At 44.1% G+C, this 19,358-nt stretch overlaps 2 protein-coding genes across 3 annotated transcripts; one reads left to right on the forward strand and one right to left on the reverse strand.

The window, feature by feature from the left end:
- Nucleotides 1-90: 90 nt before the first annotated feature.
- uts1 (urotensin 1) lies at nt 91-4,130 on the forward strand. The gene is made up of 2 exons (XM_048985160.1): nt 91-1,933; nt 2,540-4,130. The coding sequence occupies exon 2, from the start codon at nt 2,558-2,560 to the stop codon at nt 3,053-3,055; it is 498 nt and encodes a 165-aa protein (XP_048841117.1). The 5' UTR covers nt 91-1,933; nt 2,540-2,557; the 3' UTR covers nt 3,056-4,130.
- trim54 (tripartite motif containing 54) lies at nt 2,831-19,282 on the reverse strand. 2 transcript variants are annotated; one of them, XM_048985146.1, is made up of 9 exons: nt 18,902-19,282; nt 15,852-16,024; nt 13,898-14,069; nt 12,522-12,617; nt 11,144-11,377; nt 8,371-8,393; nt 7,864-7,988; nt 7,680-7,773; nt 2,831-2,962 (listed from the first exon to the last, which is right to left on the reverse strand). In XM_048985146.1, exons 1-8 carry the CDS (start codon nt 19,067-19,069, stop codon nt 7,700-7,702), a joined length of 1,065 nt encoding a protein of 354 aa, XP_048841103.1. In that variant the 5' UTR covers nt 19,070-19,282; the 3' UTR covers nt 2,831-2,962; nt 7,680-7,699. The 2 variants fall into 2 exon arrangements, with proteins under 2 accessions (XP_048841103.1, XP_048841102.1); XM_048985145.1 differs by lacking the exon at nt 2,831-2,962 and adding an exon at nt 4,201-5,483.
- Nucleotides 19,283-19,358: the final 76 nt, after the last annotated feature.

A 19,358-nucleotide genomic window follows, 5' to 3' on the forward strand; every position in this document is an offset into this window, starting at 1 on the left:
TGTGTGTGTGTGTGTCTGTGTGTGTGTGTATGTGTGTGTGTGTGTGTGTAAAATGCTTTGGAATGTGCGAATAAGTGGTCCTCTATAACATTTTCAAATGATACTGAACTGTATAAATCTCCCCGTTTTGAATTAATTCCCCCGTTTCTTTATACATTAAAAAACCTACCCTGGAAGCGCCTGTGGTGACGGATGACGTCATGCGCTATTCAGGATTTGGCTCGAACTGTATGCTTGTTTAATGATCTTATTTTAAGTAATTCAATTACTCTGCTTTCAGAATCTCTATATAGTACAACCTTAAAGGCCTGATTAATTAAACTTAATGTGTTAGAGTTATGTTTAGATGATTGTTTGCTAATATATCTACATTTATGGTGGATCCAGCATTTACATGGGCATTGAGTTATATTTTAATCTGAGCATGATTAATGCTTTTATGATGCTAACTGGATACAGAGGTATATCGACTGAGAAGTAAAAGAAAATCTTCCGGAAGCTACTGGGGGAACATCGGTACCAATGCAAAAATTCACATTGATTCAGCTGAATACATTTGGTGGTTTAGGATGAAAATGCTATATTGCATAATGGACCTACTACTGTTGGTGAAAACTTTATTTATTTTATACCTGATTTATGTAGATGGCGCCACCGCATGGGACGATCCGATGAATTCATCCTTTGATAAATACCGAAACTGCGGATTCAGGACCAAGGACAGATCCAGCATACCATTGTGCAGCCAGTTGTTCCCTTTTACATTTATTCAAAATCATTCAACATAAAGTAGTTCATTCAACATAAAATACTTCTAAAATGATAAACACTTTCCAGAAAAATACCTTAACGGGTTGTTTTAATAAAGCGGTATAAATGTTTCTGTAGCCCGTGTTGCGGAAGCATATGTCCCACGTTGGTTGTTATGTATGTAAATACACGTTTAAATCTAAGTTTTATTGGAAAGCGGTTTTAACTATGTTTATACCGGAAGTGATCCGAATTTATCGAGATGGTTGAGTGAGATGACAAGGACACCTGTCATCGTTTGGTGTTCACTGTCTTATTGTTGCCTTAAAACTTTTTTAAAATCACGGTAATATAACTTATTCCACTAGGTTACTCTGTGCTCAGTCCTAATTTCTGTAACTTCTAATCAAAAATGCTAAACCACTACGATAACATCTACACATCAGTTGCCGTATTTCTGCAGACAAACTAACCTAGTTTAACATCTTGGTCTGTTTCTGTTTTCTGCACACAACCTTCTTCCCAATGTACTGCCTCTGGCACCCGGATCACCTTTTCCCCGAAACTCAGTAACTCTCCGCTGTGTTTAACAGACTGCCATTTGTAGCTGACAAATGTGCTCTGCGATTTACACGTTTATAGATAAATTATTTTTCGGCAGTTGCCTATTACTCCATCGCCCTCCTTGCAAGAGGGGTCAGGGAATCATTTTCCGTTTATATTGGCTTTTCGGTGAACTGCTTTTTATTGCCTCTGGAAAATCACTATAAAAAGTGTTTTGTGGTAACTTGCTTCTGCAAATCTGTTATACAAAAAATTTCATTGATATTTTATCAGATATTGTATTGCCCAGCCTTAAAGACACGCCGCGGAAAGACAATATGGTATTTCAGCGTTCAAAATATTACGAAATAAAAAGAAAGCAGTTCTTTAATTCTCTCTATGCTAGATTTTATAATAGCAGCCGCCGAGTCGTTCAAAACATTGGCGTTTAGTTCAAACGCAGCTGATTTACAGGCAGTTTATGAACTTGCATTGACGTCAGTGGAGCTGCCGCCGATGTATATAAACATGGAGCAAGTGGCGCACCAGCCGCATCCCGTCAAGCTGCGCTTTGCGGACTCAGCCTTCGAGTCGCACTTTTCCCACCTGCGAGAAACTTACAGCGCTTTGCAAGATTAAAGTAAGTCCGCGATTTTCTTCCGTCCTTCTGTTCTGTTGCTTAACACCCACCATCTGAAAGCTGCTAAAACTAAAAGAAAAGCCTTTATCTAACTACTAATATTGAAAATATAGTTGACTTTTATAAAGGACTGTATTGAAAACTTTACAATATTTAGCTTAGTTCCAGAACTGAACAAGGCAACATGTGACTATAGTATATGATATAACAACCTCACTTGCATGCATGCTCATTAAATATGTTCGCTTTTTAAATATTTTAATTACATTTGTTTTACCTTTTCGAAGCCTAATAAACCTTTCATTTACGTTATTTCAGAAGTGTCGCTCCATTTTGCTTACCCAATTTGATTACAGAATATCTCCAATAAAAATGCCTTACGTTTCTGACACACACACACACACACACACACACACATACTGTGCTACGTGTCATATATGTTCAAAATACACAAAATATCGTACCTTGGACGCCTGTATAGATAATATTCGTATATACCTCCTGCTTTGTTCATTTGTTCACGCCGGGTACCAAGACCGTCAATTAGAAAACGATTCTTATTTTTTTCTCAATAGTTTTATTTATTAATGTATTTTTTGCTAACAGGGCACCTGTCAATCCACCATGAAACCTATTCCCCTGGTCCTGCTGGTGGCCACGGTATTCTTGACCACCAACATCCGCATCAGTGCTGGTCGACCAAGGGACTTGAGCATCTTTGACGGTCACGGTTACAAGACGCAACTGGACCAGGTTTTGTTAAAGGCCGGCGATAATGCCATCTCCTACCTCATAGGTGCAAAAATACTTAGGTATCTGCAAAGGAACCCGAAGGGTCTTTCACGATTTCCTATAGAAAGCCTCCAGGTTATGACGGCACCATCCAGCAAGGGCTTCGGTCACCTGGCCCGCGACTTGTCGCTTGTGGATGGAGGGCGCACACTGGAAGACGGCGACAGCATGGAGGAGCCCGTGGACTTGTCCAAGAGGAATGACGACCCGCCCATCTCGATTGATCTCACTTTCCACCTGCTCCGAAACATGATCGAAATGGCGAGGATTGAAAGTCAGAAAGAACAAGCGGAACTAAACCGCAAGTATTTAGATGAAGTCGGCAAATAATATTTCACTGCATTGTAATTTAAAACCATTCTCAAAGCGAAACGAATGCCCCGGCACCTCCACAGTTAGTTTTGCTTTTCTTTTACTCAAACTGCTGTTCATCGTGCCATTCGAAGTCACAATGTATATTTCTGTACGTAAAACCGTAAAACTAAACACGTTATGGTCAAGGCGAGGCCCTGTACTGTCTGTTGCGGTGAGATTGGTATGAAAACACATGCGCTATATAGAAACATATTCAAAATCTTCAGTCTTTGTTTCTCTGGTATTCATTTCGTCCTATATTGTTCGGATTATTGTGTGGGTGTTCACTGTAGTAATAGACGAGCAGTGACTTTAACATGAAAATTTAAACAGTAATTCCCCTCACACATTAGCCTGATCCGTTTGTGGGATACTGTAAAGGGGACAACTTTTTCATGCCTTTGACCAATGTAAAAAAATATCACTTTTTTGTTGTATATATAAAAATGTACAGGTCCTTAATTGCTTAGTGACCTTATAAAATATGTGTTTCCAACACAGTTATTGTGCAAACGAGGAGCATTGAATGAGCGTCACTCTTTCAGTAGAATATGATGTTCTTAGGCTCTGTCCTTGAAGCAGGAGTGTCGTGACACTTTTAACTTATAAAGTTTATTTTTGGTTATATCGGTAAATATCTGGTCGGATTTTTTCAATTTTTTGCGCTGCTGGAATGTTTATAATAAATGCAAAAATCTGGAAATAATTCGAGTAGGCTATTCAATTCCTCAAAGTATGTGATTCTGCAACGTTTATGAAAGTACAAACTTTTTTTTTTTTTTTTTAGTTAGGCATTGCGTCAACTGGGACGTTTCATGCAATTTCAGCAACGTGCCATTTCATCCGGTATATCTGAGATTATACGCTATAACCGCTGACCTTGCATCAGTGATGAATACTTGAATAATTCCATGTTATAAATAACACTGAACAGGTGACACTGAGAGTAAAACGTTTACATAGTCAACTGGTTTTAGAGGCAGCGGTTCAATATGATTCAGCCACCAAAAAACCCCCTTCAGTAACATGAATATACAATATTAGGGTTAGCAGGAGGTTCGAGGCAGCATGCAGCTCAAAATCCTACATCACAAATTTAGACAAATACGACATACTATACATTTCATCTTCGGTAATATTTAATCATGGTTCAAATAGTGACATGAGCAGTTGGTGTAGCAGTATTGAAAGATTTTTCCAGCTGTATTTTGTAATAAAAAAAATCTTAACATGTCTGCTGATTCTGTCAAAATCTTTTAAGTTGGGGCACTGTAATAAAGGAACGAATTATGCTTGCTAAATATAGGATATATTCATGTCATCTGCTTGTTTTCTTTCTGGGGGTGTTCAAAAAAACCAACAGCATGTTGAACTCTGACATATTGGCTTATATGATGTAAAAGATTATACAACAGTGCTTGTAGACGTCCACACAGTGGCCTGTACACCCCACTAACACCTCTTATTGATGGAGTCCTATTAATGAGTAAGTAGTTCATTACAATGCGCAGTCATAACAACATTCATTAGGTATTAGTGTTCTGTACAAAGAAGATATTAGGAAAATAATCAGCTATTTTTTAAAATCTACAAATCTATTCATATTTCAAGTCCAACCTTGCAAAGTAGGCAAGCACTGAGTAAATGTTTCTAGATTATATAAAAGTCTTTATCCTGTGACTGTAAAATGAGAAATACCAACCTCAGATAAAGTCATCCCTTGTTAGCGTAACAGTCATTTGAGGATAATGATGAGTGTTTTTCACTGGAAGTACATCTGACTGACCCCTCTGTTCAGTGGTCTGACATTCCGGAAGGCCTTTGTCCTAAATTCTATGCAGCCTTTCAAGAAAAATGAAAGCGGGTTTTTCAAATAAGTACCTCTACGCCTGCAGGTTAAGGAGGGACACACACCCTAATAACTAATGACCTACATGAATCCTACATGGCCTTATCAATGGTCTGTGAGATGACCTTAGATCTACCTTCACTGTCCCTTTAGAAAGGGAATCTCTTTCTCCAAGATACTGACATGCAAAGTTACATGAAAGTAATATCAAGATGAACTAAACAGGAAGCCAGAACAAAAAGAATCATTTTCTGTTTTCCATTCTGATCTACATGTGATCGTACATTTCTCACTACACCTCCATAGTTAAGATCGTTCTTCCAGAAGAAAGACAATCAGTCTTGAGTGAGTGGGCAAGATGGACCTGATGAGGGGGCTCCAAATAATCAGTGTAGTTCCTCGACACATTTTTGTCCTCTTCTGTGTATGGAATATAACTGGTGTTACAATACCGATGGGTAGAGAGAAAGCACACTCAGTTCTTCAATGTGCGTAGGGGATCAGGCCAAACCTTCTTTAAATTCCCCTTTGAAGCTTCCCTGGAAAACAAAAAACCTGCAGGAGAACAATGAACATGAATTAAGCCCAGAAATAAGAAAGGAACCCAACTCCAGGTCCCACTGGGCCGAATCTATTTATAAAGTTAAACGAAAATAGTGACGACCAGGTTTGTGCTTGCCGACAAATAGGGGCCTTGACTCTCCACTTGCAAAGAGGGAAAAGAATGGTTTGTTCTTGAGCTGGTTACGTAAATCGCCCCCTTTTCACACACAGCAATAACTGCTGCAAAAGGCAGCAGTGAAAGGGTTCCCAGTGATTGTGACTAAACGCAAAGTAACGGCGAAGTGTGACTTCATCGGCGCGTGCGAAATGAGACCGCCGTTCCCCGGACCGCCACACCGGCTCATAGCGGAGATGTTACGCATACAGCCGTCACACCAACCCTACCCCCGATTCCGTTTGAAACAGAAGTTATCGATGGGCAGTCCGTATTCGAGAGCGCCGCGCGTCAAACCGTCATGCTCACACCCAGTGGTGATCCATCTCCATCTGCAGTTGGGCGACGCTCTCGTCGGCCCGCGCCGCTTTCGGCATTCTGATAGAGGCCTCCTATCAATAACGAAGGAGCCGTATTTCGTTACTGAGCTCCCTCCTGCTGCCCATCAGTCAGCGTATCTCGGCCGGAGTGACAAGGTCAGCGACCGCGGTGACTCAGGAGATGATATATCCCAACGGCTACATCGCTTGGTTTGAGGAGCTGTAATACGCTAATGAGAAGTTCGAGGCACTGCCCTGTAGACCCCTCCCCCCATCATCTGTCGTATCCCGCTTCTTCGGAAGTGGTGACAGATGAGTTCCCAGGATGCAATGCGGCAGCGGCGAGCAAGTGGTGGCAAAACAGGCACACGGGGCTCTGCCAGTTCGACATATATCATCCTGGAATGTCAGTTTGCAGTTGGCCGCCTCACTTTTGGAAAGGAGACTGAGCTCAGGACCTCTCTCGCACTCAAACACACGGGTCTCCATCCTGGAATGAAAATTGCCTTCATTTTCTGACTCTAAAAGTGAATACTGGAAAGATGACAATTGCATCTCTGTTTTTTTTAAAATATGGGGTATTATTATATGAGCCTTTCAGTTTAAGTGGATTCCATACAGTAAATAAGACGACACAACTTCCCCTTCCTCAGTTCACTTCACATTTTTTTCTCTTTACTAATGTAATGCTACTGACTGAAGGAAATTGCTAGATCCAAGTTGATCTAGAACCAAATCCTGGATTTTTATTTTTTTTTAACAAATGGTATCTATGACGCAAGTTGTAGGCCTTCTGTAACCATCATCCCGGCTCTGACAAGTACCATTTGCAAAAATGTAGCTGTTTCAAAATTAATATCCAGATAAGGGCAAAGGCTGCAGAGGAGAGCAGTACAGTTTGACTAAATAAGGGATGTGAGACGGCATCTTTGGGTCTCAGCGGGATATGGGGGAGGGGTCCACATGAACAGCAAGCCATGAGGTATGGAGAAACACCGTGAAGAAGGATCCACGGCGGGATGAAGAAATCGGAGAAGGTTAAGTGCAGCAGAGGGCACTGCGAGATGGACAGGGCCTTCAACAGCCAGGCCGAATGGAGGACATGCGAGTAGAAATCACCAGCTCTCCGGATGAGTCCATTTACTGGAAGTTTCCACTTCCACCTGGACTGAGAGTGGGGGGGGGGGAGAGAGAGATGGGGGACACGCTCAGAAAAACAAAAATGTCAGAATGAAATTTCTGCAGCTTAATCATCATATTTGCTCCCATCGGGGATCCTGAGCTCCCGCTGAATTCCGCTGGTGTATCGAGCTTCAGAGAGATGCACGTCCGTAAGAAGAAGAGAAAAAAAACCAACAGACAGACTTCCCTAAGCACCGGTAAGCGGCTGACGGATCGGAGGCGCTGCCAGCGTCAGTGTGCGGCAGCGGATACAGCCGTCTCCACCAGAGCTCCCCGCGGTAGCCATTAGCTTCAGGACTGAGGAGCTCATTACAGAGGCCTGGAGGGGCTGGCGCTGCAAGGCCAGGAAAACAGCTCAATCACGCCAAAGGGAGACTCTCCGGAAGACAATGCTAATGCAGAGAGCAAGGTGTAAGGCATGCATCACATCACAGGAAGCTACAGGGAATAGCAACAGGGGATGCTGAATACAGCAGGCTGTAGAAAGCACTAGAAAAGGTAAAGTGAAAGGGATTATGGGAATATACCGACCCATTGATCGGAATCAGGCCCTACTGACTCCTAAGCTCCTTCTCTCGGTCAGTCTGATCTTCCAAGCTTTCCTCCCCTTCTTCATCCACAGGGGCTAAAAGAGACAGTCAGTGTTTTGAAGGATGATGAGTTCACTTCCAAGTCAAGATCGGGGCGGGACCAGGATGGCAGCCGAGCCACCTACCTGTTTGGAAGTTAATGGCCCGCAGAACATTGACAATGGGGTCGGCGTCAATGACAAAATGCGCCATGCTCTCATAGCCGGGTTCGGTCTGCTCCATGTCAGAGGCCGAGGCAGCATCCGTGATCCTACCCAGGGCACAGAACTGCGGTCAGATCTCCGTCCAAGTCGGGAGGATCGCACATGATGGGCTTCATAATGACAGGTCACCACAGGGGGGCGCTGTCCACATGGCTCACTACTGAACACTCACTCAGAGACACGAGGAATGCTCCATTCTGGAGTAAATTCCAGTGTTAGGTTCTTTGAAACTCATTGTCTTTCACATGCATTTCACATCTTTACTGAACGAATCCAGGAGTAAGACCAAGGTGCCAAAATAACTGGAAGTTTGGCATTAGAAAAGAAAGCAGAGTAAAGTGAACAGTCTTTCGTGCAGATGCTACTAAAGAAATGCTTGCAGGGCCGTGTTTGTGATAAATACAGGGTAACAGAAGGAAAATATCTTACTTCTTGAAAACCTCCTTGGTGTTCTGTTGGACAAAGGAAAGCAGAAAGCAGTTAGTGAATCAGGTTGCGTTTTTTTTTCAGCAGTTGCCTGTGTGTCTGTTACACTTTGACCCCCAAAATCACCCCCCATTGACAGAAAGCATCCTGATGAAGTATTCTGTGTGTTTGGGGGGGGGAGGGGGAGGGTAGACCAAATGAAAGGGTGTGACTACCTCCTATGTGGCAGGGAGAAGCTTCATATGGAACTGGCTCCCAGCCCAGGGAGGGTTTCTGGTTCAAATTAGCGCTGCTTTCGTACTACAGAAGGTGTGGTAACTCACCCAGGAATGGCCGGTGTGGAGGGAACTGGCCCAGGCAGGAAGGGCGGCCTGAATGGGTGGCTGGTGATAACTCCACCCTGCGATCTGTTGTTGTTTTGTGGCCGGGACTGACTTTCCCGTTATCACTCTCTTCAGATACGTGGCAGTACTGACCTTACTACACCCACTTGGACCACTAAAGGGTCAAACAGCACTTTCCATCCTAGGGTTTAATAGCATGATGCTAAATAACTTTGCCATTTTTTAATCCTGGTCTGGCCATTCCACCTGCTGCTGTTGCTCCAGCTGTGCTCTCAATTAGCCTTGATTGAATTGTTGTTCAAATTATTATTCAGACCATGTTGACCTAAGTGCCTCTATTTCAGTTGTCTGTACACTGATTTAGGTCTATAAAGGTTGAAATCTAAATAAACATACAAATACATTCTGTTCTAAGTAATTGTAAAACCATCAGATTATCAAAGTATTTTCAAACAGCAAGTGATATTAAAGATTTTGCAACATTATCAAGACAGCAGAAATGGTAGTTGACTCATAGACATTTTGCTGCCTGCCTTCCCTAGCAATCCAAAGAGACTGTGTCTGTGGTTAAGTCAATGAAATATCTGAAGACCACCATTACCAATGGCTTGAGGTAGGGCGTTAACATCACCTCCATCATTAGGAAAGCTCAACAGAGATTGTTCTTCTGTACCAGCCCAGGAAACTCCTTACATCCCATCCTCTGTTACCGGCTGGTTCCCCTCCACCTCCTCCCTCTCCAAGACTAGGCCGCAGCAGGTGGCCTGCTCTGCTGAGAAGATCTTTGGCTCTCAGCTACTATCTACATAAAACTTCCTCACTGCCAGGGTGAAGTAGAGATCTGGCAAGACCCCACTCACTGCAGCAGTCACCTCTCCTCCCAACCTCCATCATAGAGGCCATCACCACTGCTAGCCATCACCAAAGCTTCTTCTTGAAAGTTATCCAGCTCCTCAGCAACCCCCCCGCACCCCCAACTGAGAACTACCTTAACCGATCACACGTCACTTCAGTGTTACCTCATGTTTCTGCATATCAGTATTGTTGTTGTCCTTACTGTTTGTTGCACTTATTATTTTTGTTTGTGATGTCATGATGTGATCCTGACTGTTTCTGTCTGCACTCTGTTGCATTATTATTTTTGTTTGTGATGTCATGATGTGATCCTGACTGTTTCTGTCTGCACTCTGTTGCATTATTATTTTTGTTTGTGATGTCATGATGTGATCCTGACTGTTTCTGTCTGCACTCTGTTGCATTATTATTTTTGTTTGTGATGTCATGATGTGATCCTGACTGTTTCTGTCTGCACTCTGTTGCATTATTATTTTTGTTTGTGATGACATTGGATCCTGACTGTTTTTGTCTGCACTCTGTTGCATTATTATTTTTGTTTGTGATGTCATGATGTGATCCTGACTGTTTTTGTCTGCACTCTGTTGCATTATTATTTTTGTTTGTGATGTCATGATGTGATCCTGACTGTTTTTGTTTGCACTCTGTCGCATTATTGTTTTTGTTTGCATTTTGTTGTGTTATTGTATTTGTCTGTACAGTTGACTCTCCATATCCACAGGTTCCACATCTGCAGATTCAGCCAACCTCAGATCGAAAGTCTTTGGGGGAGAAAAATTCCAGAAAGTTCCAAAAAGCAAAACTTGAATATGCTGCCTGCTGGGCACTACGCTGAATCCATGCGAATGACGTGATGTGTAATTTTAGGTGTTGATGAGTGTTAACACAGTGTGTGTGTGTGTGTGTGTGTGTGTGTGTGTGTGTGTGTGTGTGTGCGTGTGTGTATTATGTTTATATTACATTGTTACATTACATTATTTTGACGTTGTGGAGGCCATTTTTCAGGTCCTCGCAAAAATCTGTGAAAGCAATAAATCAATCAAAAAATCTAATGGTTTGTTTGGTTAAGGTTAGGGCTGGGTTAGGGGTTAAGGTCATCATGTTGGAATTCGAGTTTTCTCCATAGAAATTAATTGAGAGTCTGGATAAAGATACATTTACAAACCTGTGTGTGTGTGTATTATGTTTGTGAATATGTGTGTGTGTGAGAGAGAGAAAGAGAGAGAGAATTTTTTTTTGTATTTTTTCATAAGCAATACATGTTTACATTGTATTCGGTATTATAAGTAATCTAGAATAATTTAAAGAATACGGGAGGATGGACGTAGGTTATGTGCAAATACAACTCCATTTTAAATAAGAAAATTGAGCATGTGTGGATTTTGGCATGCACAGGGGGCCTGAAACCAATCCCCTACAGATACAAAGTACCTGTACTTAGTGTTTTTATTGGAGTAACAGGAAAGTGATAAAAACCCAACAGACGCTTTGGCGCCCCCTGGGGGATTTGCCACAATAGAGTGACCAGAGCACAGTATGCTGACAGGTTGGGTGAGGACTATCTGTGAAGAACAGACCTGCAGGAAGACAGCCATCTGCGGCTCCTCCATGGAGTGGATAGCGGCCTCCACCAACTTGACGGTGCTCTCCAGGTGGTCGCCGTGGCGCCGGATGAGAGTGCGTACGCGGCCCAGCTTGCTGTCCTGCTCACGGCTGACACACTCTACCAGCTCCTTCTTGCGCTGCTCCAGCACGTCATAGAGTGCGTCGAACCGGGTGCATAGTAGTTCTTTCTGCCATCGGCCATTCTCCTGCGGTAGTAAGAAGCAGGCCAGCGTCAATGATTTCCCAGAAAACAACATTCACCCTTATTTCAGATTATCAGGCCTGTATCAGACATGTCAATTATTCCTATTTGTCCCACCCAAAATGTGTTAACAGCCAATTACAATCACCCAAAACACAACAACAGCCAATTACAGTCACCCAAAACATTACAACAGACTCAAGCTGATACTAGCTGCCACAAGTTTCTCCAGGCTCTCTTCTTGGCTAATTCTATCCACATCGTGATTGGCTGGCTTAGGCACCCAATTCTTGTGCCAAAACATCACTTTCCACAGTAAAAAAGAGAAATGTCAATGCAGCAATTTAATACTAATTAGATCCAAAGATATTTGTTCCAGTTGGAATAAAGCCTATGTGTTTACTGCATAATGGGAAATTATCCGAGATTCAGGAATGACCCAGCCTAACTTTGGCACAAACTCTTCACTTGGCGTGTTCCTTGTTTGGAAACTTTACAGGTATGAGATAGTAAATAATGAATTACTTTGGAACCCAAATCTATTTACGTAATTGCTGATGATTTTAACCCCTCTGCACTTGCGAAGGTAACTAAAATTCAAAAGAACAAGTTGTGCTTTTTAAGCTACCTGAGAAAAGTGTTCTCCGTGGCCCGATGATTGACATGATTTTCATAATCTGGCCCCAACTCTGAACTAATTCAGTAGCCCTGCAGACTGTATGTAACACTGGACTGCAGGACTTCTTAAAAAAGTCATTAATGCCTGACTGAAGTTTTTCCCATTATCTAATTATTTAATTACCAAATTGCTTCATGTTTTATGAATGTACCGTGCTCGGGACTGAACCAATAACCTTCAGGTTACTGCAAGTTAATCTCTTTAAGCACCATGTCCCTTTAATTCATAGCAGGTTAAGACTAGTAAATTTGATTCTTATTACTATAAAAATTGCACATTTTTTAACATACATTTTAATACAAATTGATTTATACTACTCAGGTCCAACAGTTTAGCGGCTGGATATTAAAGCATTTCTGAGTTAACGACGATTTCCTTTTTTCCTCCTGGGATGTGAACCTGCAAACTTCTGGTGACAATTCTGGTTCTCTAATTGCTAGGGCTCCTGAGTCACTGCGGTGCTGCTCACCTCGATGGTCCTGCCAGTGCCCTCCAGCTGTGTGATGACGGCCTGGATTCTGTCATTCCCAGCCATCAACATGGCAATCCTGTCACTCAGCTCCATCTGCAGCACAGAGACATGCACACTGTGGGGGGGGGGGGGTACTAGCCGACCTCAGCGTGCTTCTATATACCTTGAGAAATGTGCTTAATAACCTCAAAGGTTCACTTTAAATGCTAGTAATTCAGTGAAAAAGCATACAGGTGCATTATGGGTAAATTCCCATTCATAGCCCATGTCTGTGGAGAACTTGGCAAAGCGAGAACTTGGCAAATCAAAGAGTGTAGTGATATTGACATTATACAGTTCCTATACAGACTGTTTAAATGCTTTGAAAGTGAAAAATTGTACCGTGAATTCAGCGAAAGATGAAACTCATCATGCCTAACCATTGGCTGGGAAGGGAAGAATCCAATAATGTATACGAAGCTGATATCATTCCAGTATTTAAAGGAAGAGAGAGCCAGCTTACAGCTCCGGGAAAGGTGACCCATTACTCATAACAGCACGGATGGCATGTGGCCAAACCGGAGCATGAAGGATGGGCCTGGCGTTACTCAGTATCCACTCATGTGGCCGTTTGGGCAGCACCAGCGGCGAGCTCCACAGAAGCTGGACCTGGGGCACAACGCCATCCACACCAGCGTGTCGGAGAGAGCCACACAATGCCCAGCCATGTGCTCGGATATCCGGATAGCAGGAGGACGATGGGTGACTGCATTATAGCATCAGCAGTGCATTTAACCCGCCCCAGCAAAGCAACTCAAGACCTGAGTCACTCTCGCTTTTGTGGATTTGGAATGTTGACCCCTGCTATGGGGCCCAGGGCAGCTGTGAGTCTGTGATTCTCATGGAGCCAACACCCTACCGGGTACGCTAATATCCAACAGATAGACAGCTTCTGAGGGCTATGTTAACGTTTATTGAGTTTAGCGTCCAGTGTAGTTAACCACTGCACTGTGATACTCACCCGTAGGAGGTGCAATTCTATAGTTCCTGGGTTGATTAAGGAAGGGCAACAGGCAGAGAACCCAACCAACAGATAATTTCTGCGGGTTAAGTTTCCATTTATTGAGTTTAGCCTCCAGCACAATTAACCACTGTAATACAATAGTCACCAACAGGGGGCACAATTCCTGGGTAATGCGCTCATTCCCTTAATTGGCTGATAAAGGAAGGGTACAGAGTTGCCGCTTAATTCCGATTATGAATTTGGAGGGGATGTGTCGTATCCTCGGAGACAGCGGTTAAATGCCACGCTGCTGAGAATGCACACCTCACTTCCATTAAATGTTGGCAGACGTGGCCGGGCTGGGATTAGGCTGGCTCGTGCCCCCCCTTACCTTCTGCCTGTCATAGACGACCTGCAGCGGGGCCACCTCGCAGTCTCGGTGGGGCCCGAACACCTTGCACATGGAGCAGGTGGGAGTCTCGCAGCTCAGGCAGTAGATGTTGATCTTCTCATCCTCATGCTCCTCGCACATGACCTGCTGCTCAGACTTGGGTCGAACCGGCCTGCGAGACGACAAGGAGGGGTCTCGGTGATGGACAGCAGGTCAGAGCTCTGTAACTACAATCAAAGCCTCCAGCACTTGGGATGTCCCGTCCCTCCCCAAGGATGATGCAGACACAAACACGGCCTCCCAGCCCTTTTAGAGAAGAAATTACAAGAGATAATCTAAATATGGGCTGAAAATAGGAAATCATTTACAGATGTCAGACTGCCCCCAATATAACAGATACTTAGATCCGGTCAGGACAGGTGGCCAGGTCATGTGATGCAACATGCAATCACTATCCTTCATAGGTTGCTTGGTGTGTCTAAAATTTTGACTGGTACCGTGTCTATTTGCACAATCTGATTCGTGAGGCCATTTTAAAGTCTCCCTTTTCATTGATTGGGGAAGGTGGTGGCGCAGGATGTAGTGCTATTGTTTGGCAACCGGAGGGTTGTAGGTTCGAGCCCTGGTTCCTCCTGACCCCATCAAAGTGTCTTTGAGCAAGACACTGAACCCCAAATTGGCACCTTGCATGGCAGCCTCTGCCACCGGTGTATGAATAGGTGAATGTGAGGCATGAAATGTAAAGTACTATATAAATGCAGTCCATTTACCATTGGTGTTGACACTCCTTGCCTGCTAAGGTACCTACAGCACACACTGATCTGTAGGTGACTAGAGTGAAACACCCAAACAGATACATACCACCGTAAATAGAAGCTAGTCTCAGGAGTGATACAGCCGTCACCATCAGTGTGAACCAAGCTGTCAATGAGTGCCCTTTTCCAAAGTAGGTTACTACCCTGAGTCAAGCACTCCTTGGCGTATAAAAGGTCAGTTGCATAGGGCTTACTTAACTGATTCATAAAAACTTGTTCAAATAGCTGTTACATGTCCAGTATCAGAAATACCCACACTGATGCCATTTTTATGACAAAGTGATGAAAAAAGGGGGAAATATGTTTTAAAACCGTAGCGTGTCTCTTTAAACGCTCCCCATGACAAAATATTATGTAAGAGCGCCACCTAGTGCAAACTAGTCCTAAATGCTACAGTAATAGCATGGGCAAATTAAAACAGAAAATTCATATGCTGGATTTCACTCTCTCGGAAGAACATGCAAAGAAAGTGACAAAGATCTCACAGGTTCAGATGACCTGAGGAAAGCTATTATTTTGACCGCAGAATTTCTAGACCAGAGTACGTTAAGAATAAATGGTTTCTATGCATATTTTTGCACTCTCGCTACACCCAAGGATTACTTTATTAGGTACACCTGCTTGATAACGGAAAGCAGCCTGTCTGCGTCCCATGCAGGGTGATCTCATGCCTTGTGTCCGATGCTAGGACAGGTTCCAGTTTCAAAGTCACGGCAGATAATCACTTGAAGAATGCATTTTACAGTTTTACCTGGCACTTTGTATGTTGGTGCGCTTATATTACATAGCCTACTTATAAGCATATACACACACAAACACGAAAAAGAGCCATATTATCCCATATGGTGACTTAATGCAATACTCTAATACCTGTACTCTTCCCAGGCTGTGCTGCAAGGAGCTATGACTCAATGTTTACTCCAAGGGATAAAGTGTCCAGATTATATATAGTTCATCGTTTCAGGGTGGGAGTCATAGTGAGAGAGTGTGGTTTCTTTTCCTGATTTAATTTACTTGTCACGAGGTCCCGCTGTCACCAAAATCGCTCTGTGACTCGTGCGTGTTAGATAATGCGGTCAAAACCACGATTCATAAAGCGTGTGAGGGTTTTATGCTTCAGGGGGGGGGGGGGCTCTCACGAGGCAGACTCCTGCTTGTAGATGTCGATGATGTTCTCCACCAGCAGGTTGCGTTGTAATCCGAAGATGCCGTGACGGTCCAAAATCACCTCGTGTCGGCATGACGGACAGCGAAATCGCCCCCCTGCAGACACGGCGGCAGACCCCCGTGACTGCCACAGCGGGTTGGAGGCCTACAGCGGGACAGAGGGACGGAGATGAACAAGCCCACCCTGGAGCCACAAAGCCCCCTATAGGCCGGAGACCATTATAGTCACAGAAGGGTCAGCTGTCGACAGAACAAATAACTGCTCCGTCCTGCATTGGAATCTCACCTGAACAGCGTCACGCAAATAAATTGGAACTGAAAAATAAAATGTTAAATTTTATACATAATACAATATCACAGAGGATCTATGTCTCATGTGCAACGATGGTGGGTTGCCGGAACTTTCTGAAAATCACTGCCCGGTGTAATACCGAAAAACATAGCCAGTGGGAAGTGGGTAAATCCAGGTGGTGACTGGAGATGCACTTAATCCCGCTCGCTCACTGGAGATCGCGATAATCCCGCGCACCCTTTCCAGTTTCCAGGGTGGCAGTTTCCAGCCAAGAGCGGAGCAGCAGCTGCCAGCGGCCCGGCGGCAATTTCTAACACAGAAGGGAAACTTTAAAAAAGAAAGGGAACGTCACACGTAGGTGGAACCTAGGTCTGGACATGGATCCTGATTATGCTCTTGGTTTAGTAAAAAAAATGCTCTGATATAACTAACATCTAAATCAAATAAAAAAAAACAATGGACTTGACACTAATTTTCACACATTTTTTTTTTTGCGTGGCCACCTAAAGGATATTGGACAGCTCGCAATAAATGCACCCAATAATTTGAGTGGTGTTTTCACATCTGTTTTTTTTCCAATAATAGAGCTATTCTTCATAGAAAAGATTGACACATACGGCTGGGAATTAAACTCCCCCGCTAGCCTGAGGCAAAGGTGAGTAGAAAAAACCGAGCGCAAACAAAAATATACTGGACTGTCAAAGATCATTTTAAAAAGTCACGCCGCCTTCTTTTCGCTCCGGCATGTGTTACATTTGACACCCCAATTTGAGAATATTATAAGATAAGACATTTAGATATGTAGGACTGGCAAGTTGGATCGAAAAGGAAGACTTAAAAACTGGAGGGTGCGTGAATCCGAGAACTTTCGCATATCTGGATGCCTGGTGGGGAAATGGCATTGTACCGACCGGGTTGCCAGTTCATGCTCTGAATGAAAGAATTGTTTATGGAAATTAATAGGCCCGATATACTTAAAATAAGTGTTTTACATTGTCATGTATTATTGCCAGACGTGATTCTTTATGTTTGCTCTTTATTTTGAAAATTACACTCCACTGTGGGACCTACTGAAGTTGTATCTCAGATAGTTACAGAGGCAGTTCCTTTTGTTGCCAGCCTCCACTGATGGGAGTTTATTCTCAAATTATCTTTCTCGTGCGTCTTGGAAATAGTTCCCAGAGTTAACATCTGCACATGTTGAGCTCGCACATTTTTGTTTGGTGTGGCAGAATCTGGTATCAAACAGCTACACACTCAAAGCCATTGAGGCAATAATATCCGTCACGACAATCAACAGTCAATACAAAAGTCTTAGCGATGGACACATCAACTCAGTAATAGGAGACTAGGAAAGGGGGGCCTCTGCCTTAGCTAATGCTTGGAGGGGGACGCCCACTACGCAGTGGGGATGCCGACTTAGGGAGGGGGCGCCGATCAGATAAGACAAGTACTGTGGCAGCTTATCAATAGCCTGGAGGGGGCACCGACTTGGCAAAGGGGCCCCAAACAGGCAAGGTTGGTGCTGTCTTCGCAATGGGGTGCAGACTAGGCAAGGGGCGATTCTATTTGAAAATGAACGATAATGTATTAACAAATACAAAGAGCCATATTAATACAAGTATGGACTTGGGGTTTGTGTGTATTTGGTTACTGACAGTATTATCAAGAAGGGAGCAGGTTGTGGAAAGCACCTTACTTTAACCCTCCCGTCTTCCATAAGTGGGTATCCAGTGCAGGATCGTGGTTATAAGGCAGGACATAAGGCGGCTCATCGTAAGGTGGACGCATACAGAAATCCAGTGATTCTATGAGTGATTCAGTCAGCAGTCCACCTAACCATGAGGTTTCGGACTGTGGGAGGAAACCAGAACACGAGGAGACGCAGGCAATTCCACACATGGAGAGAGGGGGCAGTTTGGATAAGGTATGAGGTCTTAACGCTACTGAAGAGCCAACAAAACACACATCAGTGCACAGCTTATGAAAGTACACCATCAATAATTAACATTCATTCGGTAAGTAGGCCCAGAGGTGATGAGATTCTGCATCATCAGAACAACCCTACGTCTTTACATCTCCATTCACTGAAAAGCTTAGTGCATCCGACAACCTCGTTAGGCATCCGTTGGTCTTATCAGAAAACCATCGTTTTTACAGCTGTACATTTTCATAGTAGTATACGGTCTTTTGGACAACACTGTGCAGCGGAAAATATCTAAACACAGTTTGTGTTTTTATCCTACAGGGAGACGGCTGGTCATACAAGCATATTTCACGCGGTTACGAGGTCACATGACCAGAATAAAGCCCACTACTGCCAGCTGCTTCGGGGGGGGCTTTCCACCAAACACACCCAAAGATCTGATTACAGCCACTTCTCGAAACAAAACACCAACACCACAAACGCTTGTTTGTTTAATTCCCATGTTTCTAGCCCTACGTGATGCTCAGCGCTTGGGGGAATGGCTCCTGTAATTGGCTGCACACATGTCTGTTGCTGCATTTTCGTCTCGGTTGTCTTTCAGGTGGGAAACCTCACCCCAACCCAGTCCCCACCCCTGGGGAAAAGCTGGGATAATCGTTATATGGGAATCGATAGACCACATAAGTCTGCAGCCAACTAGCAGACCATGCCAGCTCTTCTCAGCAATATTGAACAAGCGAGTCTGACCAGTACTGACCCTGCTCTCCCCTGGGGAGGGGTCGTAGGGGACAGACGGTGCCCACCTGGAAGATGTCGTTGGCACACTTCCGGCACAGGTTGTGCTGGCAGGGCAGGATCACCACCGGCTTGGTGAACATCTCCAAGCAGATGGGGCAGATCAGCTGCTTCTCCAGGCTCTCGTTGGGGCCGGTCTCACCCGGCAGCAGCTTGCGGCCCAGTGGGAAGTTCATCGTTCCGTCCCCCGCCGTGCCCCTGGAGAGCCACCCTCTCGCTGGCCTGCAGTCCCTTAGCCCGAGCCTCACCAAGCCACCGGCTGGTAACTTTAACTCCGGGTTTGTTCTGGGTTGGGTTACTGTGCAAACCCTCCAGCTTAGATGGCGCCTCCTTGGCCAGTGGCACACCAACAGAGCCCCGCACAGTCCCCTCCTCTATTTTTACTTCATGAAATATGATAAGTACAACGAACACCAGTGAGTTGAGAGGAACAGTTGGTGAGATGCCCCCCCCACCCCCCATAGC

The sequence above is a fragment of the Brienomyrus brachyistius genome, chromosome 19 (genome assembly GCF_023856365.1).
Source record: "Brienomyrus brachyistius isolate T26 chromosome 19, BBRACH_0.4, whole genome shotgun sequence".
NCBI classification, from domain to species: domain Eukaryota; kingdom Metazoa; phylum Chordata; class Actinopteri; order Osteoglossiformes; family Mormyridae; genus Brienomyrus; species Brienomyrus brachyistius.

Bases quoted from the DNA above. Each gene is read 5' to 3' on its own strand.
- trim54 (XM_048985146.1), bottom strand. From the start codon at position 19,069: ATGAACTTCCCACTGGGCCGCAAGCTGCTGCCGGGTGAGACCGGCCCC. The intron at 11,378-12,521 runs GTGAGCAGCACC...TTACTACCGCAG, and splicing joins GCACTGGCAGGACCATCGAG to GAGAATGGCCGATGGCAGAA. The intron at 7,774-7,863 runs GTAGGTGGCTCG...TGTCTCTTTTAG, and splicing joins GGCCATTAACTTCCAAACAG to CCCCTGTGGATGAAGAAGGG.
- uts1 (XM_048985160.1), top strand. From the start codon at position 2,558: ATGAAACCTATTCCCCTGGTCCTGCTGGTGGCCACGGTATTCTTGACC.